Source organism: Girardinichthys multiradiatus, chromosome 17 (genome assembly GCF_021462225.1).
Source record: "Girardinichthys multiradiatus isolate DD_20200921_A chromosome 17, DD_fGirMul_XY1, whole genome shotgun sequence".
NCBI classification, from domain to species: domain Eukaryota; kingdom Metazoa; phylum Chordata; class Actinopteri; order Cyprinodontiformes; family Goodeidae; genus Girardinichthys; species Girardinichthys multiradiatus.
In genome coordinates this window covers 9,381,682-9,409,289 of record NC_061809.1, presented here as the reverse complement: position 1 = coordinate 9,409,289, position 27,608 = coordinate 9,381,682, and the positions used below count along the sequence as shown (strand labels likewise).

Sequence of the window (27,608 nt, the reverse complement as noted above, 5' to 3'; positions counted from 1 at the left end):
CAAACCAAATGAACATAGTAATAGTTCACCAGACAGTAATTGTAAGTTTAATTTGAACTATTATTTCTTAATGTGGGTAATTTTAATTCACTACAAAAACGTATTCAAATTATGTTGAATTTTGAGATTACCCCAATAAAATAAAAGATGAATGAATTTCAAAGCGTTTATACATCTTTACCAGGGGTATTCTGTACATTATGTGGACCAGGTGTGGTGCTCCAGCTGCCATATTTGTAAGCCAACAGGAGATCAGTCATGAATTACTGAATGTGGTGACCAGCTAGTTGAGATCACATCAGCTTCTGCTTGCTCTTTTCCTTTCAATTAGCTGCACTGGAGCTCCTGGAAAATAGGTTGGGTTGGCTGAGGGGGAGGGGAGGGGGGGACGGGGGGCTCAACCAAGCATGAACTCTCTTCACCAATAGCCAAACTCCCCCAGCCTGTTCACCAGAGGTGGTGTGTATGCCGTTATGCTTTCTTGATTGTGTGTGTGTCCTGCCATATTCGGACCAGTGGTTCAAAAGCCTCTTTATTTTCGGACTGAATTGAGTTCCATTACAAGGCCAGCTCCCGTCACTCACAGCTGCTCAATGGGCCGGCGAGAAATGACACACATGTACCCGCTCTCGTGAATACATGTACACACATGCACACACACGCAGTGCAGAGGGCAGAGGCATCGTGGAGCGCGCCCAGAGCGTCGCCACAACGACATGCATGTCAACAAACAGGAAGTGACAGCGCAAAGCCCACTGGGGTGCCTGGAGGAGCGAACACACACTGGCACAAATGCACACACCCATACACACAAAGAAGGAGTGAGAGGGGGAGAAAACTCAATTGAGGTTGCTGAAGGAGACCAAGGAATTTAAAATGTCACTCTCTGGCCAGACATTCTGCTGCACTTTCTGTGTGTGTGTGTGTGTGTGTGTGTGTGTGTGTGTGCTTGGGGGGAGGACTATTAAGACCTGCTTCTCACTTCTTCTGTCCTTAATCCCCTAATGTGAGACCAGTAACATCTGCACATGTTTGTGTAAGCTCATGTTAATGTGTTTAGTGGTCAGTCGATGCTTCTTGCCCTCTCTGACACACAGCCATCAATGTGTGTGTGTGTGTGTGTGAGTGTAAGCATGTGCCAGAGCTCTATTGATAGACCATCCGGAGATCCTAGACCGTCGACATTGGGTGATTGTTTGGTATTAGTGCTATTGACACTGTGCTGAAAACAATAAGCTGTGTGCATTCTGTTGCAGAGTGTGTGTGTGTATTTGAGTCATTGTCAATAATCTTCAGCTTTAGGCAGATTACAAACTCACTTGATCCTTGCTGTCCGAGTTAGTGGTGGTTCAGATCAATGCGAGTACTATTGTTTACATGGACACAAGGAGAATTGTATGGATCTGAATGGATTGTCCTCGGACACCATGTTTTTTTCCCCCAATGATCAGGTACTTTAGGAAAGAAAACAATTGTTCACAGACTAGCACAGCCATGTAACAAAAACACAAACAGATTTGCATCGTTTTAAAACTTATTTTCTGATTTTGATCATTTCACAGCTAGGATACAATGCCTCAAAAGAATTCTCAAAATCCTAGAACCTTTTGAATTTATTTCATGGAAACAGAACCACATTTCTCCATAATTACAGCCCTCTTCCAGCTTTATCAGCCAGATTATTGCCTATTTGTTTTTGCAGAATTACACAAACTCATTGAGATCAGATGGAGCATATCTGTAAATGGCTATTTTTAAGGACTGTAACAGATTCTCAACTGGATTTAGGTCCTGACTTTGATTGAGACATTCTAACTAGTGAATATGACTTGATGTAGCTCTGCTGTATGTTTAGAGTCAATATCCTCTTGGAAGGTGAACCTTTGCCACATTATCACATCTGTTTTAGCCTCTATTTTTTTCAGACATTCCCTGTATTTACTTCCATCTTTCCATCTACTCTGGTCATGCTGTCCTGTCCATAGGACAGGATGCAACTAAAGTAAAAATTTTACTTGGTGTTTGAGTTTGATTTGGTATGAAATTTTTTATAGAAAATAAAAACCTGGTTGCAGCAAATACAGAATTTCCCCAGCATACCCTGCTATCTCTGCAGCCATGGTTGATTTCCCATTTGTCCCTGCTTATCACAAAAATTTCTAAGAATCAGTTATCACCTCCGGTAGGAGAGATACAAACCCAAACAGAATTCCCATGTCCAGGAAAACTGCTTTGCTGTTATCCTTTTTTTTTCCCAGATAAGGTTTTGTTCAGAGACAAGCCACTCCACAGATTTTTCTTCTACTTCATCTGTTCCTTCCTTTTTTTCCCCCTTTCCCTCACCCTCTATCTGCCTGCCCGTTGTTCGTCCATCTATGTCTCCGGAGTACAGTGCGATAATCCAGGACAATATGTTCCAACATCTGCCCCTCCATATGCCTGACCCACGCTGTTGACCCTCTTTATAACACACACACACATGCATGCATTTTCTTCCTCTCACACATCCACCTACCACCTTCTCCACCCATCTCTCTTTTTATCACATCTTCCTTTTATTTGATCCTCCTCTGCTTCTTCATCCTTTCAAGCATTATCAACATTTCCCAGTCTTTCTTTTTCCATTTGTTTGATGTGAATGATACTGTATCAATGGTATGAAGGGTCAATAGGGAGTCAAATTAATATGCTCTAATGCACAATGTCCCACTCATCCCTCAGATTAAGATGCTAAATGCCAACCTTGCACACTCCAAAGCCTCCATTGCCTTAAAACCGTTCTGTAGAGGATTCTGTGTTAAGCCACTATCGACTGGAAGAGCTACTCTGCACATTTCTATGGAGAATGTTAGAAAAGAAGATGACAGAAAGAGCTTTAAATCATTGAGATTAAAACATTTTTCCAAGAAATGCACTTATCACAGAGCTTTTGAGAGATCTCCTCTTAGTCGTCTTTTATCCTGTGTATTCACTTGTTATGGAGTGTCAGCAGGTCAAAAGCCATAGTTTCTAAGCATGATTTCTTGCCTCTTATCTACAGTATGCATCAATTGAGGAGGGGAATATTCTCAAAATGCCTGCAGTTCAGAGCAACCCTATGGGAAATTGCAATACGTGGATACCATCAGAGTACTGTATAATAGTTAGCATTAACTTATTATATCAATAAATTGTTCTGTAAGGACCTTGATAGCAGCATTTGTGCATAGTTGTGCCTTAACATTTAATGAAGTGTCACATAATTTAATCAGTGTGCTCTAACTCAGAAGGTGTATAAGAATAACTTACCAATTTGTTAATGATTACTGCTAATCTAAAAAGGGTTTTGAGTGGAAACATGTTTGCCAGTCTTCCAAATCTAAGTTATAACTTGGACCAATAAGAAGGACAAATGGTTTGCTATATATTTAAGGAGATTCTACCATCATTTCTGGTCTCATGCAAACTAGTTGGTTTCACAATCAATGCAATTGGGCAGATAAAATGTTTCTTATGGAAATTAATAAAAGTTATTGGGTCACAACTGTGGATTATTTTATAAAACATTTAAAGACACTAAATATTAAATAAAAACAGGCTCTCAAAGCTTAAGTTTCAATAGTCAACCATAGTTTATTCAAGCAACTAGCCAGACTTTTCTATAAAACCAGTCAAAGTCACTGTAGCTATAGAACTATTCATAGATTCATAGAACTATGAATAAACATCAGCTGTTCTATTTGTTCTGGTACTCAGTGGTAAAAAAAAAAGAAGCAGGATAAACTCCAACATCCTAAAAACTAATTTTCATGTCCACACCCCTCTGGCATCCCATTTGACAACGATTGACCAGAGTTCTTTTTAGATGTACATTGGTATCTTTCTATTTTTTGCTTTTTTGGTACATTATTAGTTACATTTCTCCTTTAAACCTGTTTACCTATACTCTGTAGGACTGAAGCCAAATATCTGAGCTGTGTTTGGTAACTCTATATGAATTTTAGGAAAATTAGCAACAAAACCCGCTGCAGCGGTTAGTGAAGCGGATCTAAGCAGACTGGAGTAGAACTCCAGAAATAGTGCAGAATCTATTAAAAGTTTATCCTCCACCATCGTTTTTTTCTAATGCCAGCTAATCCATTGTATTTTCGAGCCTCTTGTGATGTCATCGCGTCAAATACACAAAGTATGAGAATAATTTTTTTCCCCCCTGGAGTTTTAATAAATTTATATTTTCTAGAATCCTGCTTTGGAAATCCATACTTAATTACCCAGCTGGGTTATTATTGTCAGTGCACATTTGTGGAAGGAAAACAAAAACACAACTGTATAGTATCCTTAAAATACATCTTCAGTGATAATTTGGTCCATTAATGTTACTGTGGCCCCTTGCACAACACGGTATCTTTATAGTTTCCAAGCACATACAGCAAGGAGCCAGCTGGTGTAATTATAGTGCATGTAGCATCTATGTTGCAGATCTAATTTATCTTTTAACTTCTGCCCCACTGACTTATTTTAATAAAGATAATTTACAGCTTTATTTTAGAACAATATCTAAAAATTGAGAGGGATAAGTCTAAGGTTGCAAAGTCTGGTCTGATGAAATTAGAGGAGTTTAATGAAAACATTTTAAAACATCTTGGTTTTAAAAGGTTAACACTGCTTGCCTAGTGGCACATATTTGCTTCTCATCCATTTTCCATTCCTTACATAAAGGTTAATTAAGAATTAGTAAAAATGGAACAGTTGGCAGTCCTTTGTTGTCAACAGGGGTCTTTTGACAGGTTTAGATCTTATATTGTGTCAGTAGGGGTCTAGGGTGCCCTTCAATAGTGCAATTACACCGGTGTCATATTCCCTACAAATTAGTATCAGCAGTGTGGCGAAAGTACTCTGTTTGTGACAATTATAATATTTTTATATGAAATCACTATGTCTCTGCATGCTAAACCAGACTATAACTAAGATTTTTTCCAGTTTGTGTTTGTTGATCCCTTTCTAATGCTCTGGGTCAGATGTTCATCCACTTGTCCTCTTTCTGCAGAACCACTATTTAGCTGCGACTAAGGTTATCGTCGTGTCTCGTCTGAGCAAGAGAAACACCTCCTTATCAAATGAGGGCGCCATTACAGCCCCAAAGGAAATCCGTCCACACTGGGACATCTGCACTCGTGTTAGCCTGGGCAAATCTGTTCGTCTCTGACAAAGCCTTAATCTCATCAGGCAACTCTGTCAGTGTGAGGACAAAATCTGTTACTGAGATGATTTGTTTTTCTACTTGTTGTGTTTTGTGTTTTTTTACCCCTTAATGCTGGTTAAAAAAAAGATAATCTAAGGTGGATAAAGCTGTTCAGCTGGAGATTTTAAATGAACACAAGTGAACATATGGACAGCTAAATTGAAGCAGCAATATCAGACAGAGAACATTATTCTCCAGCTAAACACACACCTTACACATGAGTAATAATGAAATCAGTGTCGACAGCGGGGCCCGTTCTCTGTGATAGAGTTACACAGCTATTGCATTCACCCTGTTGTGTCTAGCATATGGGGAGGCACGTTTGGCTGACAGGTGCAAATGTATTGCACACGCACTGTGTCAAACCCCTTAACCCGTATTTTCCCCATCATTCCCTTTGTGTGTTAGCGGTCAGCAAAAAGACGTGTTAATGTACGTGACAACCTGCGTGTGTCAAAGCAGCTGCTCCCCCCAGACATCTGCTTGTATGTGTGTTACATTTAATAATTATTCACATCAAGAAGGCAAAGGTGACGAGCCCAATACTGGAGATTAATGTGTTTTAGAAAGGCAGCTGATGGGACACCCATACAGGCTCTTAACCTCTGAGAGAGGGGGCCACAAAGCCTGTGTGAATTTTGGTGGAAGTGTGTGATGTTTGGCTTGAAAATGGACCAAACACACAATCATCCTCCTTATAAGTGGGAGAGCAGATGATGTGTTAATGTGCAAATTGTGGTGAAAAAAGTGGGACATTTGGGTGCAGCACTGATGGTGTAGGAGTTAAGCACGCGACCATATACAGAGGCTACAGTCCTCGAAGCGGCTGTGCCGGGTTCAAGTCTCGGACCCGGCGACATTTGCCGAATGTCTCCCCCTCTCTCTACCCCCTTTCCTGTCTACCTACTGTCAAAAAATAAATAAATAAAGCCCACTAGTGCCGAAAAATATCTAAAGAAAAAAAAGTAGGACATTCCATGAAACTGCGTTTTTAACATATTTGCACATATAGATACACTATTTAATAATTTTTTAACAATAATAATATATCAAGTAATGGAAACCAAACAATTAAAAGTGAAGAAAGAAAATTTTCTCCAAAATGTTTTTTTACAAAAACATTGCGATATCTGGTGGACAAACACACACATGCATACGTTTTCAGCATTTTGAAGGAGGTTTGCTCTGTTTACATATTTACTCTGGTGCCCTTCTGACTGGTTATGTGAAAGTGAACACCATGGTAAGATCGAAAGAGCTGTCTGAAGCCTTCAGACAGAAGATTGTTAGCAGCTATGAGTCTGAAAGGGTTAAAAGTCTCAAAAAATTTGACTAATATTCCACTGTACAGAAAATTGTCTACAAGTGGAGGAGATTCAAAACTACTACAAAGATGCCCAAGTCCGGCTGTCTAAGCAAATTTACCCTAAAAGCAGTTTCCAAAAACCCTGAAATACCATCACAGAAGAGACTGTAGTCTCTTTCTACAGTTGATATAAAAGTGCATGCCTATACAATCAGATAGACTGCACGTATAGACTGCATGTATAATTTTAGGGGAGGTGTGGATGGAGGAAACCTTTGCTCTCTGAAAATGCGTAATGGCCAAGCATAGGTATGCCAAAAATGTTTTTCAAATTAATACTTGCATAAAATGCAAACTTGCGTCGAAATGCCCATACCATAGTCCTGTACTTAACCAACAGTAGAGTATTCTTAATGTTTTTGACAAAGAAAGTGAACCACACATTTTCAATGTATGCTCACAAATTATATCACATATGCCTGCCCTGCACCCTCACCGACAGATACACGTTTTTAAATATTCCCGTATTCCTAAGTTCATACAGACTTTTCTGGAAATCAGAAGGCATCCAAATACAATAAGGAAGCACGATATTGTACATGCTGTACATTATTTGAATAATTGATATATTTGAAGACTGGATAGTTCAAAAATCAACCAAATAATGATGTTTCAAGGTCTGTAAAATATTGAATATTGAATTGAATGGTTCATATTCAGAATTGTTATAGCTCTCTTTTGTAACATGTAGAATTGTAGTGTGTTAGTTTTATGTTTTTATCTAAATCATCAACAGTCTGAAATTCTGAAATTATGAGAAATAAGGAGAACACACCAATGAGTTTTGGTTTAAAATCTCACTTGGTTAATATTATAGACTTGGTTTTATCTAAATTGATAATTTATTAAACAATTTCTTTCAACTTATTTTCCACCTAACTGCATTCAAATTGTCAAAAACAAAACAAATTAGTTTAATCTGCAAATAAAACAAAATACAACAGTTAAAATTATAAGTTTTATCAGTGTACAATATAAATAATATAGGACCAAGGATGGAAACTTGAGGGAACCTACAAGTAAGTAAGTAACTGACAGAACTTCATTTTCATTCAAAAATTAGGAAGTGCTTTCTCGAAGGTTTTAAGATGCCTTGCAATATGTAATAATAAACAAATAGCCCTTATTTTTAATAATTAATTTAAATACAGCTCTATTATTGTATGAGAGTTACTCTCTTAAGGTAAAAGTTAAATGATCACAGGGCCATTTTTCTGTCAGCAGCGATTGAAAAATCTAGATCATTCATTATGGTTTATCTGAATATCAATGTCCTACATGTGCTGACACCCCCAGTCAGCCACTTTACAGGATGACATCAATCTTGTTCTCTTTTTATCTCAGGAAAAGCCGAAGGCTAAGGTTGCATTTGTCAGATCCATGAGATTTTTAAGCGTTGACCATAGAGATCACGTTCTGACTGTATCTCTCTAATGTCCACACTTTGGCGGAAAGTGACAGCTGTGGGTCCCCTCCTGCCTGCGACGGTTTGCGGCTGTGCATGGAGCAGGGCAGCATGTGTTGTGTGAACGCTACCGGGCTTTAGGGATTTGTTCACAAAGACAGCATTTACGAAGGAAGAGACAAACTGAAAAGTGTTTTCTTGAAAGTGCAAAAGTCATTCTTGATGTTAAATACAAGTTGCGTGCTTGCCCCCTGGTGTATTTAGCCGATGATGCAGACTTACTTGTAGCTGCAGGGGTCCCAGACCGGGTGTGGCGGCAGCAGCAGCGGCCATTGTCGTGGGGATGAGCTGGAGAGGGTAGGGGTCACCTGAGGAAAGCCGAAAAGATTTGTTTTTAACATTTTGCTCCCTTAAATTGAAACATCAACAAAAACATTCCTTCAGGTGCATTTTACACACCAGTTTCTTCTAAGACTCTGTTTAAATCCTTGTATGGCCAGTGCCTCTTTCTGTACCAAATTATCTTTTTTCTCTGTCTTAATGCCCCTCACCGTTTTTGTGCATCTTTTTATTGTAGTCATCCCACCTTCATCCCTCGCTTCTCTTGCATCACCCCTCCTCCCTCCCACCACTACCACCTGAGTCCCTGTCTGCAGCTGCTAAAACCCTCCTTTGTGTTCTCCACCGGTAGGGCCCTAATGAAAAGCCTGATTGTGTGTCCTCCTCCTTAATACCCCCTGACAAAGAGCAGCGAGGTGAGGGGATTCTGATAAAGCCGGCCCCAGCGCTGTAATTAAGAGCTGCGAACACAGAATGTTACCCCCCACCCCCAACCTCGGCTGCCTTTTCTCCAGTTCTGCTGTAGGTGCTCATCATCTTGTTTCTTCTTGGCTTTCTTTGTGTTGTCATCTTTCACTTTTTTTTAAGTTAGCCTCTTCTTCTTTTTTCTAATTTTCTATAATCTAGGTGTTTCCCTTCTGCCAGAAATAATAAATGAAGGAGACAAATGAAACTAGAGCAATGACACATTAAAGGTTCAAGAATAGGGAACTAGAGAAAGCATGAAAGCAAAAGGATGAGTTTGGGTTTTTAGTTAGTAGGTGCAGATAGGCTGAGCTGTAATTACTAGAAGGAGAAACAGGGGAACAAAGAGGTTCAAGATTAGGGTGAAAGGATATGGAAGAAATGGAAATACACAGAGAGGATATTGTGTTTAATTATGATCATATTTTATGAACATATTATTTGACAGCTCTGATTTAAATTTGAACCTGCCCACTAACCACAGCGCATTATATGGAGGAGGTCAGGCATGATTTCATACAGGAAACTTCAGTCTTCATGGAGAAAAACTTGAGAATGCTCTCTGGGCTTGAACTTGCATCTCTGACCTAACCCTTCAGTGCAGGGCTCAGCCTCTTGGCTCTGTCAGAAACTCCCATTGTGTGTATGTGCTTATGCAAATTTGTGTATGTGCGTGCACCCTAGCGTGGCATAAGCCAGACTATCCTTACAACATATTTTCCCATCTAATTTGGCTCTTTAGAAAAAAAAAAAAGAAAACAAGAAAAAGCAGAGACATTCTTGTTTCCAGTGGAGCGAGGGCAGGAGGGATTAACAAATTATTTCAGGACTGAGATTGGTCTTTTCTACTTGCTTCCTAAACAAACATGAGTCCAGTGAATATTTATGCTCCTCCTGGGGGTCACTGTAACAAAAGGGAGAGGGACAGGGAAAAGCAAATATGTTGCTCTTGGCTCAGGGACAGAGGCAAACTAGGCTGAGACTTTTCACCAACGAACAGATGAAGGACAAAGATGAATGGTGGAAAGAGAGAGAAATATAACAAAGATTATCAGCGTCAACCTGGTGTCATGTTTCAAACAGTTTAAGATTTACAAAAATCTTTTAGGCACGTCACCAAGTCCTGTTTGATTGTCAAGAGATGCTCTTGGAAAGTTCTGAAAATGGTTTCCAAATTTCTTACCTAACTTTTAGACAAAGTTTTTGCCAACAGGTCAGCACTTAATGTTCTCCTATAAGGTTTCACAAATTTGGTGGCATAGGGAGATCTTTGACCATTGCTCTTTGCACAATCTCTAGAATCTCCAGAGTCCTGGGTCCTTTGTTATGAACTCTTCTCCTTATGTTCAAAGATTCACTGATGCTTTACACTTTAGGTTCTTGGGGTCTTTGGAAGGAAAACAAGCCAAAAGCATCAGAGATCCTCTACCATCCATAACAGTATGGTGGAGGATCATACTTCCCTCCAACTGCAGAAAAATGCAGAAAAGCATTTAATAGTTCTTTTATGCCAGACCCACTTCTTAATTTCATCTGAACCAAAGCATGTTGTTCCAGTTAAAGTCCTAGTAGAGTTTAGTGAAGTCTGCATGTTTGTTTGCCATATTTTATTCCCAAACAGTCCGTTGGCATATAAATGGCCTCTAATGGTTGTTATGGAGACATTTTGACTTCTAAGGTGTTGAAATGTCAAGTAAATCCAAGAAAATCCATTTAAAAATCATATTTTTCTTATGATTATAAAATCTGCAGTTTCAGTCTTCAGTTTTAATCCTAACTTTTTTTTTATGAAAGAAAATCCTGTTGACACTGTAGAAAGAAGGAAGCTTAGCCGTGCTCAGAAATCCATACTGTGTGAATAAAATCTATTTATATTTTCAACAAAGTGCCATGAGAATATGTCAGAGCACAATGCTACACATGTCCTATTTAGAGCTGCGGCACCAAACTGCAACGCTTCACTACAACTTCGAAAGTTGCCAGAGAGTTTTCTCAGGGGCGGCTTGGCCTGCAACAGTGTGCCAGTCCGGTTGGAGTTGGCTGAGGCAGCGAAAAGACAGGCCCACTACTTGTTAGGGTATTTACGTGGGCAGTGGGTGTGGGTGAAGATGGCACTAATTAAAATGGAGTGGACTTGTTTGGGAAGCTGTGAAACTCTAAGTGGGGTGGGGTTTGGGGTGGGGATGTGGTGTGCACGAGTATGTGTTCTTGTGCGTTATTATTGAAGTTTCTTTAGAACATTTCATTTTTTGATTTGGGTCTAGACGTGAGTGTGTGTATGTGTGTGTTAGTGCATGTGGGTTGTGTTGGAAACGTGTTTTGGCTGCGTCCCGTGTTAATGTGAGGAGAACCTGGGGCAGGTCACATTACCACCCCCCTACCCCCCTTCTGCTAACCCCCCCCCCCCCCCCCCACTGTGCATTTATTCCCAGCATCCCCTGGCAAGCAACAGTCTCTTTTTCTCTGTCTCTGTCTCTCTCTCTCTCGCTATCATGGTAAACAACACATTGCCACACAGCCGGAGTGTAATGGCCAAGAAAAAAAAGTCCTGCAGAACGCCTTCATTTTGTTGCTTTTATAAGTCAAAAAATAGACAAGACAAAAGAAAGGAGCCAAAAGGACTGAGTGAAAGCGGGAGAGATACTGAGAGTGTAAACAGGAAGGCTGTATTTGGACTGGTTTTTCTATTAAGAGGGAGATGTTGTTGTAAGGGCGAGCTTGCCTTTTGGGAAGCAACCAGACTTGTCATGTGGGAGAATGCTCAGCCTCTACCTTTCTTGGTGGATAACATGTGAAACATTGCACATGCAAGTTACTATTTTCTCTGAAAGTTGCCTCTCTTCCTTACTTTATGTACAGTCAGAGTAGTTTACATACACTAATCACTGGCCTGGACATCATATTAATTGATTATACAACAAACTCAGGAAAATAGTTTTTATCAGATATGGTAGGGTTTGTTAAAATTGGTATCCTGGCATCAGGTTTTAAGCTGTCACTAAATTCCCAGCAGGTTGAGGCTACTGCAGAAACCAGTTTTGTGTGATTAGTACCCTGTTACAACACCCATGTCGGTCTAGGTTTTAACTGCCTAGTTGTTGGTTTGAGGTGAAATGGAAGGATTTTGAGATGCTACCACCCTGCTCGCGTGTTGGTACATGGTCAATCATCTTAATCTTTTGACTCCTCTGACATTAAAACTTTTCCACAGAAGCTATTTGCTTAGTCCATGTGGGAAGCTTTAATTTTCAGTGGAACCTGACGATCTTCTTTCCTGGTCGGCACCCTGTAAGTCCATAGTGATCTTACAATCCTGAATGGCCCAGATGTCGATCCTATCAAATGTTCATGTACTATACTTGTACATATGCTAGCCAGCTCCATGTTAAGAACCCAACATATTTAAATGAGCTTTTCTGTTTCTGATTTAAAATAGTGACCTTGGTGATGGATATAAGAGCATGTGGTGTCTCTTGAACTTGCTAAAGGACATCAACAAATGAAAGTGGATGCATGCACATGTGTGAGACTGTGTGTATAACTTTGATCATGTGTGGATGTAATAAAATACACAGTAATTAAACTTCCTTGTATTGTTTTTTTTTTATATTGATGCATTGCAGTTCTTTGTTAAACCAAGTTTTTGTGCAATAGTGTGGATGCCACTTACTGCAGCCAGGCTTATAGTTGAAGCCTGGGGGCATTAGAAAGCCCTGCTGGGCTGCGGCAGCCGCCAGGGTCCGTTGGTCAGGAGGAAACACTGGAATCATCAGTGGAGGGAGTTGGCCCTGGACCTGCTGATGAAGGAAGGAGAAAACGAGGGGGGGTAAAATTTGGAAAGAAAGATGGGAAATAGAAGAAGAAAGGGTGTAAAGATGGAAAGAAAAACATTATTGCGCATATGTAAAGTGAACATTTATTTCATTTTCAGCCTTTTAAAATTGTTGCAGCTCGTCTACTTTGCTGCCTTGACAAGATCTGGGTTATCATTGTTTCAATTAAACAAGTTCAGTTATGAAATTGGGGGTATATCCCATAACCCCAATCTAGTAGAGCAAATCTCTCCTGACACTATAGGGCAAACCAGACCCACCATACGGTAGTCTCAAAACAAGTGAAAAGAAAATAAAAACAAAAATTAAGTGTTTTTATGTGTAAATATGTTATATTTAATTATATTTTTAAACTTACATTTCTGTTAACATAAGTTAATTTTTTTATAATTGAAAAATAAAGGTTTATTTGTTTTAGCTCTTGGTGGATTTGTTTACGTTTTACCTTACCTTTACATCAAAACCTGCAGGAAAAAAAACTGCCATCCATTCATTTCAAGTCTCAAGGACAGTTCACTAAACTGTAACAACAGCTGGACTTGTACTTTGACTTGAAAGATAATGTTCTTTCTCCTCTATGCACCAAACCTAAAAGCTTGCAAACTCACAGACGCAACCCTCTCTGCACGCCTGTCGGCAGGGAGCCATACAACCTCATAAGGTTTCCAGGATTTCAAAAGGGGATGCAGGAAGAGAAAGAAAGAAAGACCAAAAGAAAAAAAAGTCTCCTCCATTGGGTGACTTTGGCAGACGACAGGAGAGAGAGAAGAAGACAGATGGTTGCACTAAACAGCTTTCTGCCAAAAACAACACACAAAGACTTGCATGTGATGGACTGAGTGACAGCTAGGATGAGGAGGAAAAAGTGGGGTAGAGAGTGGAAAAATGTGGAATGAAATGGACCTTATCTACTCTACATGAGAGCTAATATGATGCACACATTGAAGCTGAAACCAGAGTAAAGTCAGAATAAAAGACTTTCCTTCAGCTGAATGCATCAGAATTGTGTAATAAATCCTTGTTTTTAAACATTTAATGCAGTGCTTTCATTGGCCACCGCTTTTGCTTTTGAATCTTTTGGGATGGCAACATTACAATGCACGCCTACACTGTACTGAAATAAAGGACAAGTAGAAGAAGCAGGTCCCTCAATATAACCACTTATCCAACACATTACGTCTGTACCTTTTTTCTCTTTATTCAAACTTATAACAGCGTCTGAGAGTAAACAAGACAGGTTTGCAAGTGCTAGACTGGTAAAGCACCCCCTTTAAATTCAATCCTTTAGGGTCTTGAAACCTTTGACCTGTATATTTCTGGCTGCAAAGCCTCTTTGCAGCTCATCTCCCTCCCTCTCCTATTCTGTCGCTATTTTGCTAGGAGGCCAGAGAGGTAATGGCTGAATAGGATAATGGGCAGGTAAAAGCTGTCTGATGTAGAAAATTGATCTGGAATGATTGAAACGGCTGTACAATCAAAAGAAGGGTGGTGGTGGTGCTACAGTACAATCAGGTAATATCTCAGCACTTGAAATGGTTAGTGTTTGAGTTGGTGTCGCTCAGTACTAACAGCAATTTTACAGTGTGCCCCCCCCCCACCATCCTCTCCTGCTGCTCCTACGTGTTGGCATGCGACCGGCAGCGGCACAGTAATCAAACAATCACAGCACAGGGGGAATTGCGCTCTCTTCAAGCAACTTCTCTACCCTGCCTCTTTCTCTTAAACCCAAAACAATAATTACTCCACCGTTTTGGGTTAACCATAAAACGCGGTGCTGCCTGCAAGCTGCAAGATCAGGCAGCGGATGGGACCCCCGCGGGGACGAATCACAGACAGAACAGTTCTGCTTTGCCTTTCAGGCCTAATTGGACATATGCTGGAGTAGAGCTGGCTAGCAAAACTGTAATGTACCAAAGGGAGGAGAGAAAAGAAGGACGATAAGTTTGAGACAGCCAAAATACGTGCATATGCAGCATAGATTCACTGTATGACGTCAGCGTGCGCACAAGGCTTTGGTTCTTTCTTTCTGCAATTGAAATCATCATAGAAACCCCTTCAAAGTATCCAAAGCTTCTCCCCTCTCTTATCTTTTCTTCTCTTTTGATCTCATAACAAAAAGCCTGCACACAATGGGCAGACATTAATCAGCCTACAGAACTGTTGCATAACACATTCAAGGATCCATAATATAAAAACAACAGGTTATAGGGGACAAAAGCAACAAAAGGACAAGAAAAAGACACGAAAGCAGCAAAGCAAATACAGATCAACACAGAGAAAGGTTTCTAGTAAAACTCTCTTCCATGTTGCTGTTGTGGTGCTGGTGAGTATTGGGTGCTCATTGGAACATAAACATGTTGATGAAAGGGGATGAACACACATGCAAAGCAGAAAACACAGGTCATGGAGGCACCGTGTATGCCCCTTAAACATACAACAAGTGTTTCTGGTTTAGTGGTATACCCAGTTCACTGCAGAACCGTGCATACCTCTTATTCAACCACATACATTATTGTATTTTGTTGATATTTTATGCAATAGACCAATATAAAGTTGCGCATGATTGCGAAGTGAAAAAAAAAAAGAATACAAAGCTTCTCAATCAACTCTGATCAGCTTCTGTGTTCCTGCTCAGAAAAACGCCCCTATAGCATGACGCTGCCATTTTGTGATGTTGGTGTTCTAACACACCTTTGAGACTTCTTGAAAGTGTTTGTGGTGTTTTGCATTAATGCTAACAACTTAAATTTGGTCTCATCTGACCAGAATACCTTCTCCCCCATGTTTGCTGTGTCCCCTACCCGGCTTTAGCTTAATTCTCACCTTCTACCGATGAAACACTTGGCCCTGTCTTTCAGTGTTTAACCCTATTTTTCTCCTAGACATAGCTACTGACTGAGCTTTTACTGTGACTAATTGTATGTGCTCTCTCTCATACTCTAAACTTGAAAACTGGATCAGAGTTTATCTGTTTTTTCTTCCTAGATGAAACCACTAAAAGAGCTACATCCAATATTTACTTTTCCTTCCCATAGAAAGAACTCCTGGATTAGTGCATCTGTGTTCTTTTCTGTCTCTGCTCTGTTCTCTCAAACCCCCAGTCGGTCGTGGCAGATGGCCGCTCACACTGAGCCTGGTTCTGCTGGAGGTTTCTTCTTGTTAAAAGGGACATTTTTCCTCTCCACTGTCGCTACATGCATGCTCAGTATGAGGGATTGCTGCAACGTCAACACCAGTGACTGTCCACTGTTGCTACACGTTCATCCAGGAGGAGTGACTGCTATCTGCTGGGTTTCCTTAGATAGACATTTTTTTTAATCCAATTTGAATAAATAACTGAATCTGACTGCACTGTTCAATGATTAGGATTAATTGGAATGTATGTACCTGACTTGAAATCTGTATGATTCGATTGAATTGACTTAGCCCATTTTATAGTTACCGACCTTTCACATAATGCAACAGGAAACAACACTCTCCAATTATTTTTACCTCGGCCTTCCTCCCTCCCTGTTGGATGGAGTAAGGGGGAGTCAGGTTTAGCCTAAACCGGCTCAGTTATGGTTGAGGTGCAAACACACCCTCCGTTTCTGCTACCTGTGCTACCCTTTTTCTTTTCCAATGGTTCTAATCAGTCTGAGAGTGAGAGGTACCGCCAATCTTTGTGGTTTTTAGAATAACAATGGCCACCAGTGGGCTCTAAATGGACAAACTTTATCAGTTTATTATTTTACTTTGTACCCCTACACATAGCCCATTCTAAAATGACCAAACTCTAACATTCAGTAGTTTATTCTAACCTCCTCAACAACCCCGCACCATTCCAAACCCTTTGTGAAGTGCCTTGAGATGACGTGTTGTGAATTGGCGCTATATAAATAAAACTGAATTGAATGTGTCAACAATGGCTTTCTTCTTGCCACTATTCCACCAAGGCCAGATTTGTGTAGTTCACAAGTAATGAAACAATTTATTGAATGTTTTAAGTACCCCAATTACTAAAATTCCTCGAGGCAAATTTTCTGCTTCAAGGCTTCGTTAAATTCTGTTCCAGCTCGGTGGTTATTTGTGTTGCACAACGTTCTCACTTCCACTAACTATACCCCGATATGTGGATGCCAAGTTCGGTTACCTGCTATAGAGGGAGACGGCAGGGGGGGGGGGGGGGGGGGGGGGGGTTGGGCAAAAAGAAGCACAGGGAAAACGACTGAAAGTATCAATAGTGTGGGTTCACTTTAAACTGAACAGAAATGAAAACAGCGCAGTGTATGTGCTGCAAAACTGAATTAACATTACATAATAGCAGGTCCTAGATGCGGCAACACCTGGACAGGAAACGTCCTTTACAGCAGCGGGCCACCACGTCGCACTTCGAAATCACACCAGAAAGATGTATTTTACTGAAGGAACACTTCCATAAACAACAGATGTCTGCAGAACAAGACCATTTAAGTGCGCAAGTAAACTAAAAGGGACGTTTATTATGCCTGAATTGTAATTTGCTGTTTACCTTTTTGATAGTTAATGTGTAATTATTTTTTATTTGTCTGTTTTTGCAATAGAAAACTAGATTAGTTAGGTACACTACAAGGGTTCTATTTTATCTGGATAACATTATGCTGTTTGATGTTAAAAATTCCCCAAGTAACACTTTATGCACTTTGTGACCATTTTCACTACAGAGGCAGCTAGCATTGTACTGAAGTTTAGTCAACCAGAAAAGGCTGACACGATGTTAGAATTTCAGGTTTTAGTTGCAGATGCATCCTTTGCTACAAATGTTCAAGTGTACACTAAAGACATGCTATGTTATCGTATCGTAAACAATAAAATATTGAATATACTTCAAAAAACCAATCAAATTATTTGTTTACAGTTAAATGAAAAATCTGCAAAATGTGTCAAACATTTTTAACACATAAAAAACTGAAAAGTGGGGCGTGCAATATTATTCGGCCCCTTTACTTTCAGTGCAGCAAACTCACTCCAGAAGTTCAGTGAGGATCTCTGAATGATCAAATGTTGTCTCAAATGACTGATGATGATAAATAGAATCCACTTGTGTGTAATCAAGTCTCCGTATAAATGCACCTGCTCTGTGATAGTCTCAGGGTTCTGTTCAAAGCGCAGAGAGCATCATGAAGACCAAGGAACACTGTTATGGAGAAATTTAAAGCTGGATTTGGATACAAAAAGATTTCCCAAGCTTTAAACATCCCAAGGAGCACTGTGCAAGCAATCATATTGAATTGGAAGGAGTATCTGACCACTGCAAATCTACCAAGACCCGGCCGTCCCTCTAAACTCTCATCTTCATCAAGGAGAAGACTGATCAGGAGATGCAGCCAAGAGGCCCATGATCACTCTGGATGAACTGCAGAGATCTACACCTGAGGTGGGAGAGTCTGTCCATAGGCCAACAATCGGTCGTACACTGCACAAATCTGGCCTTTATGGAAGAGTGGCAAGAAGAAAGCCATTTCTCAAAGATATCCATAAAAAGTCTTGTTTAAAGTTTGCCACAAGCCACCTGGGAGACACACCAAACATGTGGAAGAAGGTGCTCTGGTCAGATGAAACCAAAATCGAACTGTTTGGCCACAATGCAAAACGATATGTTTGGCGTAAAAGCAACACAGCTCATAACCCTGAACACACCATCCCCACTGTCAAACATGGTCGTGGCAGCATCATGGTTTGGGCATGCTTTTCGTCAGCAGGGACAAGGAAGATGGTCAAAATTGTTGGGAAGATGGATGGGGCCAAATACAGGACCATTCTGGAAGAAAACCTGTTGGAGTCTGTAAGAGACCTGAGACTGGGACGGAGATTTATCTTCCAACAAGACAATGATCCAAAACATAAAGCCAAATCTACAATGGAATGGTTCACAAATAAACGTATCCAGTTGTTGGAATGGCCAAGTCAAAGTCCAGACCTGAATCCAATCGAGAATCTGTGGAAAGAGCTGAAGACTGCTGTTCACGAACGCTCTCCATCCAACCTCACTGAGCTCGAGCTGTTTTGCAAGGAAGAATGGGCAAGAATTTCAGTCTCTCGATGTGCAAAACTGATAGAGACATACCCCAAGCGACTTGCAGCTGTAATTGTAGCAAAGGGTGGCGCTACAAAGTATTAAAGCAAGGGGGCCGAATAATATTGCACGCCCCACTTTTCAGTTTTTTATTTGTTAAAAAAGTTTTGACACATCCAATAAATTTCATTCCACTTCATGATTGTGTCCCATTTGTTGTTGATTCTTCCCAAAAAAATTTGAATTTTATATCTTTATGTTTGAAGCCTGAAATGTGGCATGAGGTTGACCAGCTCAAGCGGGCCGAGTACTTTCGCAAGGCACTATATATATGTAAAAATATTTTTACAATGCACTGTATGTGTTCAGTTGCATTTGCCTTGATGTGGGAATTCCTTTCTATTTCGATATAACCAAAAAGAAAATGACTTAATTATCATATAAACTTTGAAAGTGAGAAAAAAGAAAGAAAGCATTCTCTAAACCAGAGAAGGGAACAGAGTTTCAGACACAAAGAGATGAATTGACTGAAAGAAAAGAAAAATTATTTTGAGAGGAGCAAAGAGAGAGAAAGGCCAGATCCATGAGATAATCTCCAGATCTCACATAAAGGAAGCAGGAGATCTGAAACAGTAGGCACTTTAGGGAATAATGCACTTCTCAGCTTTTCTTTCTCATCAGGCCCAAAGCGAACATGAAAACCTACAGTACACACTGACAAAAGATCACACTGCTGCTTCTGTAGTCTGCTGATGTGGAGAATAAGAAGCTCTGCACCCTCCTTCACATCTAAAAGAGAAACCTGAAGCAAATAAGACTGCGACTCATCTGCAAAATTAATCTAATCAGCAATAACCCAAAAAAAAAACAAAGACACTGAGTGGGAGGGGGAGAAAAATCGCAAATATATATGATGAACAAGTGTGAGACTTTATCTTGAGAACTTTCACAGGGGCAGAGAGGACAGAAAGAGAGAATTCACTCTGGCAAGACAAGTTCTCAGGAATTTCCTTTAAAAAAAGCAGCAGATAGAAACAACAGAATGAACAAGATAGGCAGAAGGAGCACGAGGAAGACTAAGAGAGGGGAGCAGGAGTTGGATAATTGGCAGCGAATTGAGGCTGCGTTCACCGCGCGCCAGGCGGCACAGCTTGAACTTAAAGCGCCGCTGCGGCATAATGAAGATGTGGCCGCTAATTAACATATGGGGTGCGAAACAGGTTGGTTGGCACACGGCGCGCTAAAAAACTCCAAGGTAAAGTTATTATTGGGGAGTAATTAGCTCTATGAAGTTAATGTGCCGAACAATAGCTGCCAGCACCACACAATATGGCTCGCATCTGAGTGCGCGAAAAAATAGCCCCTGCTAAAGTGCGAGTCCCACAGCTAAAATCTGTCGGCGACCATATGTTATGGCAATTAATGCAAGACCTGGATGACCTATTGCAGAAGAGGTGACGTACGAGTAATAGAACCAATAATTAATTTGGGCAGAGAGAGAAAGAAAAGCAGATATGGCTGCTTTTTAATATTAGTCCATTAACTTTCTATGGACAGCACAATTAGGCCAGTCTCCTGTGAATGCAGGGGTACGGTTAAGGGGGAAATAACGCTCTGATGGCTACAATGCACAGACCAGAGTTTGTAGGTGTGTGTTAATGGCTCTGACAGGGTGGGAGAGTCTCAGTGGGACAGCGGTGTGTGTGCCCTCACACGGACATGGAGACATACAGTGTAAATGGAAAGCACAAATTACTCTGGCTGCTGTGTAGTGGTGGTGATTAAACAGTTGCACAGGCAATTGTGCTAGGGTCAGCTATGCAAAGGATATTGAGGTGCTGCTGTGTTCTTGTGTGCAATATGAGGTGTTTTCTTGTGTTTTTTTTTTTTATTGTTTGTTTTCTCCACTGACATCATGATCTGAAGAGTTACCACCAAAGCTGATAACAAGCTTGTTAGTGACTGTCCTGTGCAATTCTGGCCCTTCTTTAAACCAGTTAAAGCATCAAGTGGTTTTATTTTGTTCAGAATTTTCTCTCAATCTTTGAGTTGGTACCTATAGCCACCGTAAATCTTGATGAGATGAAAGATGGCACGCAGAGTATGCTTGAATGTGCGAATGTGTTTTGGTTGACTAGCTTTCGACTAATTAGGCCCGACACGCTCGCAGTCCCTCTGTCTCTAAATACATTGTCTGTAGGTGCTGTTATTCTCTGAACACGTGTGCTTGTTCTCAAGGTAAGCCCCGAGCCGCTCGGCAGGTGAGCTCCTTGCAGACACAGCAGTCGTCCCCAGCAGCTCTGGGGGGTGGGGGGCTCGAGGACTAGTCGCTTAATTAGAATGAGACTGAAAGTAAAGGGAGCTTTCAAGAAAATGTGCTCATCTCTTCCAGCTTAACAAGATGGCCCCTAGCAGGGGGTAATGTGTTTTTGTGTTTCTGCATGTTTTCACAGGTTTGTTTGGGAATTCTTAGATTAGCATGAGAGGCTGTACCCTAGGATTTAATGGAAAGTTTGAAAGTAAAAGTCAGTTTTAGTTTGTCCTGCAAAGGTTAAACATGTCTTCTGTGTTTTTACAACAATCTTTAGAGCCTCTGCCCCAGACACAAGGCTTTGTAGCCTCTAACAGGTTTTCTTCCAGAATTGGTTTGATTTTAGTTCCGTTCATCATCCCATGAACTCTGACCAGCTTCCCTCTCTGCTGTCACGCTAAGGAAAACCATCCCCACAGCATAATGCGGCCACCACCAAAATCCTAATAAAATACCATAAAGTTTGTAGTTGAAACTTTACAAAAGATTACATCTGAAAGGCACTGTATAAATAATTAGAATGACAGCAGTGACTGGCTTTGTATCCCTGCAGAGTGAGGGTAAGATGATTAAACTCTACATCATTAGCTTGTGCTGATGTTATGACAGCATTGTGTGCAAACTCTGCCTTTGGCCTAAATCGGCACTAGAATTATGAGCGCGTTTTGGGGTTTCACAGTGAGAAAAAACAGGAAACCCAACACAAGGACAATAAATAATTTGTGCTCTTTGCATGAAGGATATGTGTCACTCTCTTCTCTTTTTCATGAGCTTTATAATTCGTTTCATTTCATCACCTCTTCCAAGTGGACGGTTGAAAGCATTCTTAGTGGGCCTTTGGGGGTTTCGGGCCTAACAAAGCCAAGGACAAGATGCACACGAACCAAGGCGCGCAAACGGAGGGACAGCTGAACTCAGCCTCGTTAGGGGGAAACGCAATCACAAGGGGCTTATCATACTGGCACAAAACTGAAACACACACACACCAACACACTGAACCTGGTGCCCTCTCTGGCAGGCCATTGTATTGTGGGATTGTGCGGACAATCTCTTCATGAATGATTAAGCAGTGTATTTCTCAACCAAGTCTTTGATGATGAGTGTGTGTTTGATCATAAACTCTCTCTGACTGCGTATGCGCCAGTGAGCGATGATGAATATTTTGCGTTTTTGCCCCGTTTTTTTTTGTGTGTGATATCCATGTGAAAATGTGAGGTTTTGGAGCTCCTGTGATGAGCCCCTGTCGATTGTGTCCCTCCCTTTAACGAGGCAGCCTCCAGCTGCCCCTGCTTGTGAGAAACTATTGTTGGGCGCCTTCAATGGAGAGACGCTTGTTTGGGAAAAGGTTGCAAAGTCATGGGAAAAGAGAGCTTTGTCTCGGCGGGGTCGTGAGGGAGTGAATCATGAGCGGACGTGTTTATAGCTTAACACACACACAGCTGCAGCAAACGCACACACACGTGAAGAAATGAAAGCATCAAGAAGGCACAGAGGAACCCTAAGAAACAAACATGTGCTCTCTTCTTTCTTTTTTTGTCAAAAGAGACAAAACATGAACAATGCTTACTTTAACTCGCACAAAGCAAATAAACTGCTTTGCACAGAATCATGGACAGACAGACAAATGTTCAATGCACATGCAATCACAAGGTCTCTTATCACACAAACTGTGTATGGCCAAACTCTTGGGGGAAGGAGAATGTGTGTGCGCTCCTTCTTGGACAGAGTGTCTCTTTATGGTACAAAGCCCCGCTTTCTCAGCTTAAAATTCAATGTCATCTGCCTTTAGAAAGGCCTGGGCTCTTCGTTCCAAGCCACCTGGATGAAAATAGAGGCTCCAGTGTAGCACCCTAAAGTACAATACTTCTATTTTTAAGTGTTAGATATATACCCACCCCTTTCTCAAGCTGGAGACAAAGATTCACATTGAAAAGGGCGTCTTAAATTGAATAACTTTGCAAGTCTATATAAGGTTTGTCTTTATACTCCTAATGATTGGATTTGGACGTTAGAAATATGTACCGGAAAACTGGAAACTGAATTTGCAATCTGAGTTTATGGTTAAAGGAGTTCCACCTGGACATGTTACTATAATAAAAGAATGTGTCTTCTATTAAAGAGTGAAAGTATTTCATTCAAGACTAAAAAATAGAAAATGTTACAAAACTAAAAAAAATACTAATTTACAGTATGATGGAAAAGTATTTACATCCTAAAGTTTTGACATTTTGTTACATCACAGCCACAAACTGCAATGTATTTTATTGGGGTTTTATGTAATAGACCTACACAAAGAAGCAACATATTGTGAAGTTAAAGGAAAAGGATACGTGATTTTTTTTTTTTTATCTGAAAAAGTATTTTGTGTATTTGTATATGGTCTCCGTGAGTAAACAAAATGGTAGAATCATGTTTGGTTCCATACGTCTTCTATACAAAACAAATATTTGCAAAAAATATTGAAAACCACATACCCATTTCCTTCTGCTGCACAAGTATGCACTACTTTGTTTTGGTCTAGCACGTAAAATGTCAATGAAATACATAAACGTTTTTTTGCTGCAATGTGGAAAATTGTGTAAAAGGGGTATGAATTCTTATGGCGAGCCACTGTAATATATTTGAAACTTTATTTAGTACTAACTACCGACACGTTTCTGCTTCCCTTGTTTTTCACAGAAACAAGGCGTTGAGTTTGTCATAATTTCTTTCCTCTGTCAACTTAACACATTCATTTTTGAAAAATATATCAATCAAATGTTGTATGTACTGAAAGGTTGGCCAGTCTATGCCAGAACAGTACGAGCTTTTCTTCCCTCACCTCTCCAGAGCAGCTGCAAGGTGGAAACTTGCTTTTTCAGTAATTTTTTGAAAACACAGCCCAAATTATTCTTAGACATGATCAGGTTATTCCTACGCAGAAATTAAAACTACAAGTGGCTAATGGTAAAAGGGCCTAGTGTTGTAGAACCCTCATTCTCCTCACTGAGAAGACTTGGATCCCTTGATGCAAGGCAGTCATTTATACATACTAAACTTGCTGTAATGAACCTATATGCAACTGTAGTAAGACTTTGATTGCAAACACTTAAAATGCACAGCTTTATACTTGCTAAGACATTATACTGTAATTCGTCACAGTGCACAGGCCAGTTTTAGGTGATTGCACAAGTTGGGTACATCTGCGAGTGTGCTGAGGAGCTGCTTTAAGTCAGTGTTGATTCAGGCCCTGAGTGCTGATGACAGAGCAAAGCTGCGACAATTACAATCACAAAACTGCCTTTGTGGGCTACTCTGACACACAACTATAATCCACGTTCACATAAACATGCACTCACTTGGACACAGACACAACCAGGCCTCACCTGGATTTGTTGCTGCAGGAGGTTGATTTTGTGTTGCTGCTGCAGGAGCTGCTGCTGTTGCCGGGCAATCTGGGAACAGAGCACACAAAATTGTTTTTAGACTGTACATGCATTACATGCGTGTGCAGCCGGGCGTGCATGCAGGGCTTGTGGGAGACGCAGCACATCTGTGGGTCTTTAAGGCCGCAGTTGCACGACAGAGGGCCGATGCCCTTTCATGAAATATTAAAGCTCATCTAATCTGTACTCAGCAGTATACAAACATTTATGGACAGGTACAATGCTGACTTTACTGCAAGTGTAAAGAACATTTGATTTGGCAGACCAATGTTCTTTGCGTTTTGCTAAATTGTTTAAATTTTAGAAACGGAATTTAGAAGCTCGATGTCTGAAGGAAAACAAATTCCAGTATGACATACAGTAACAAGGATGTGCTAAAGAGTCCAGCTTCCACATACATTCTTGTTCTGTCACAGTCATTCTGTGAGCTGCTGTGAGATGTGGCCCAGGGCTCTGCAAAGCTTTGTGTTTGTCACAGGTGATTTGTCCTTACAGCTGTGTTTCTCTGTGTGGGTCTTTGTAAACCAGAGCTATCCAGAAGCAAAAAAGCACAACAAAAAAAGGGAAACCCTTCACTATGCAAATAACTAGACTCTTGCCTGGAAGCCTGGACTGTGTGTGTGAACGTGAGTGAGAGAGGAAAAAGTGTGTGTGCATGCCTCTGCTACATCCGCTCCAATCCGCACTACATGCCCTCAGTGTATTTATGTGTGTCCCTCTGGTTGCACGAGTGCGCTATAGGATGTGAAATTGGGCGTATAAACAGAAAAAAACTTGCAATTAACGTCAGCTTTTTTTTCACAAACTTATAAATTAGAATCCTTAATCCTTAAGGAAGCAACTACTGTTTACACATCCAGATGCAGTTATAAAATATCTGTTTGCATGGTTCCTACAAAGTTTTCCACAGTGAATTTCTGCAGACTTAGGAAATAGAAAATTTTTATTGCTGACTTACCTAGAGTTTTCACGACTACACAGGAACCTTTAATTCAAGCCAGCAATATAAAATATCTGCACACATGTTAATTAAATCAGTGTGCTTTTTCTGTCCTCTAGGGTCAATTTGTTTCTTTCTGTGTGTACATAAATAAATTAAATTGGATAAATGTAAATGTCTGTACAATCTTGTCCTTTTTCTCACTTTTATGGTTTTATTTGAACAAATGTGCACAGATTAGAATATACGTTTTGCACAATATTTACCTTTCAAAGGTAAATTGTAAGCTTTTATGAGTTTTGTTTGCACAAAATTAGACTGAATGACTGGTCAGGATGGATTTGTTAGTTGCTTTGGAATATATACACAGATCTTTCCAAATGAGGTTCTTCACATGCAGTGGGCTCCTCTACCTGGTCCTGCTGCTGCTTGGCCAGCTCCATTTGCTGCCTCTGCTTCTCCATTTGTGATGCGGCCAGCTTCTTCTGCTCCTCATGTGCCGCCAGAAGCTGCTCCCTCAGGCTGCTCAACTGGCCAATCATGCCCATGAGTTGGCGCTCTTTCTCCGCCAGGCTGTCTGGTGTACCTAAAGGGCAAAAATGGAGGGGGTGAGACAGGTCAAAGGTGAAATGTTAGCACTTTGAAGAGGAGTACAAGACCCAGCTAAGGTTACACTATGAAACCTTTTCCCTCCTCAAATGTAGAATATAAATTAAACCAACAAGTTGCCTTTGTGTAGTTAGAAAGTCATTCGTACAATGGATGCCTGGACAGCATGTGGTGCCTGAGCAATCCGAATATAGCGGCTTGCCAAAGTACCAATGAACCTTTTTACATTTTGACACATTACAACATTAAACATCTATGTATTTCATTGGGATTTGAAGTGATAAACCAACACAAGATTCTGCAGAATTATGAATTGGAAGGGAAATTTTCCAAATTGTTTACAAATAAACATCTTTGACCAGGGACAAGCATCCCCACAGCATGATGCGTCCACCACCATTGTTCAGTCAGTGTAGTGACTGATTAAAAGTGCTCTGTGAGATGATCAAAGCTTGGGATGATTCTGTTTAAACTTCACAGCTTGATCCCTGACCTTGTTGTGATGCTGTTTGTTCACTGATGTTCTCTAATAAACCACGGAGGTCTTCAGAAGGGCAGATCACAAATCAATGCTGTGCCGCAAAAAATATTGAAATCCACTGTGTCTTTTTCCTTCCCCTTGCCAATTATACACTACTTTCTGTTGGTCTATCACATAAAATCCCAATAAATGTTTGTGGAAAAAGTATGAATACCTTTGCAACATGGTAGTTAATACCCTAACAAACATTAGAACCCAGTAAAGACATCCATGGCTTGTTGGTTAGTTCTATTTATGACTAGTTTGGGGCTATTAACAGTAGGGGGGAGCATGACAGTAGATGTGCTTTGATAACGAGCATTGGTGTGCTCCATAGTTAAACAACCAGATGTTAACTTGTTTCCCTGGGAGGCAAAGGCCGCCATCAATTAATCAAGTCCCATTCATCATCATCAGCTTTACTGCCTTATTGAAAGAAGGAAAAATAAATCTGGCTGAGGAAATATTTGTAAACAGGCAAATGTGGTGGGGAGCAGGAGCAGAAGAAAAAAGCAAATGTAAAATCGGAGCCAGATTCATACGTTTGACAAACAAAAACCAATCCTTAGCCAGGTTTGGGAATTTACATTTCTCACTAAAAAGCTGGAAGCCACATGAAAACGTATTTGGTTTTCCACAGAATTACGGGGACATTTGGAGACTGATCTGCAGCTATGAATCTGTTTTTCTGTGTGATTAAGCTTAGGAGGGAGAAGGAAGAGGGAGAAACCAGCAAGAGAGCGTGCTTGGTCTGTGTTTACTCTGCAGTCAGCCAGCCTCCTGCTCACATTTAGCATGGCCTGACCTTTGACTCCTCAGATCCTGACATACCAGCTCCATTACACACATGCACACACACACAGGCCTCCACACAAGTTCTAAATCATTCAACAGGATGTAGTTATAAGGGGCACACTGAGGCCCAATCAGCACAAGTGTGTGAGTTCTTGTCTGGTCATATGTACTCATGTTTGCCTACATACCTTTGTTGAGCCTGTGTGTATGCATGTGCACATGTGGAGGAGCACAATCCCTCATTGTTCCTCAGCTGCTACCTTTAACAGGACTACATTCCTGCGCCAGACAAACCATATGAGGTAGAAAGAGGGAGAAGAAAGATGGAGGAAGAAAGAAAAAGCC

General features: G+C 40.7%; 1 protein-coding gene across 14 annotated transcripts in view; it reads right to left on the bottom strand.

Moving 5' to 3' along the window:
- sox5 (SRY-box transcription factor 5) overlaps nucleotides 1-27,608 on the bottom strand; it is a 104,227-nt gene that overhangs the window by 26,398 nt on the left and 50,221 nt on the right. For 7 of the 14 annotated variants that reach the window (XM_047389758.1, XM_047389759.1, XM_047389763.1 and 4 more), the window contains exons 5-8: nucleotides 25,753-25,925; nucleotides 24,313-24,408; nucleotides 12,467-12,593; nucleotides 8,275-8,360 (exon numbers count right to left, since the gene is read on the bottom strand). In XM_047389758.1, the coding sequence (XP_047245714.1) occupies nucleotides 8,275-8,360; nucleotides 12,467-12,593; nucleotides 24,313-24,408; nucleotides 25,753-25,925 (482 nt within the window). The remainder of the gene's footprint in view (nucleotides 1-8,274; nucleotides 8,361-12,466; nucleotides 12,594-24,312; nucleotides 24,409-25,752; nucleotides 25,926-27,608) is intronic. The other 7 variants (XM_047389761.1, XM_047389766.1, XM_047389768.1 and 4 more) reach the window with 2 other exon arrangements.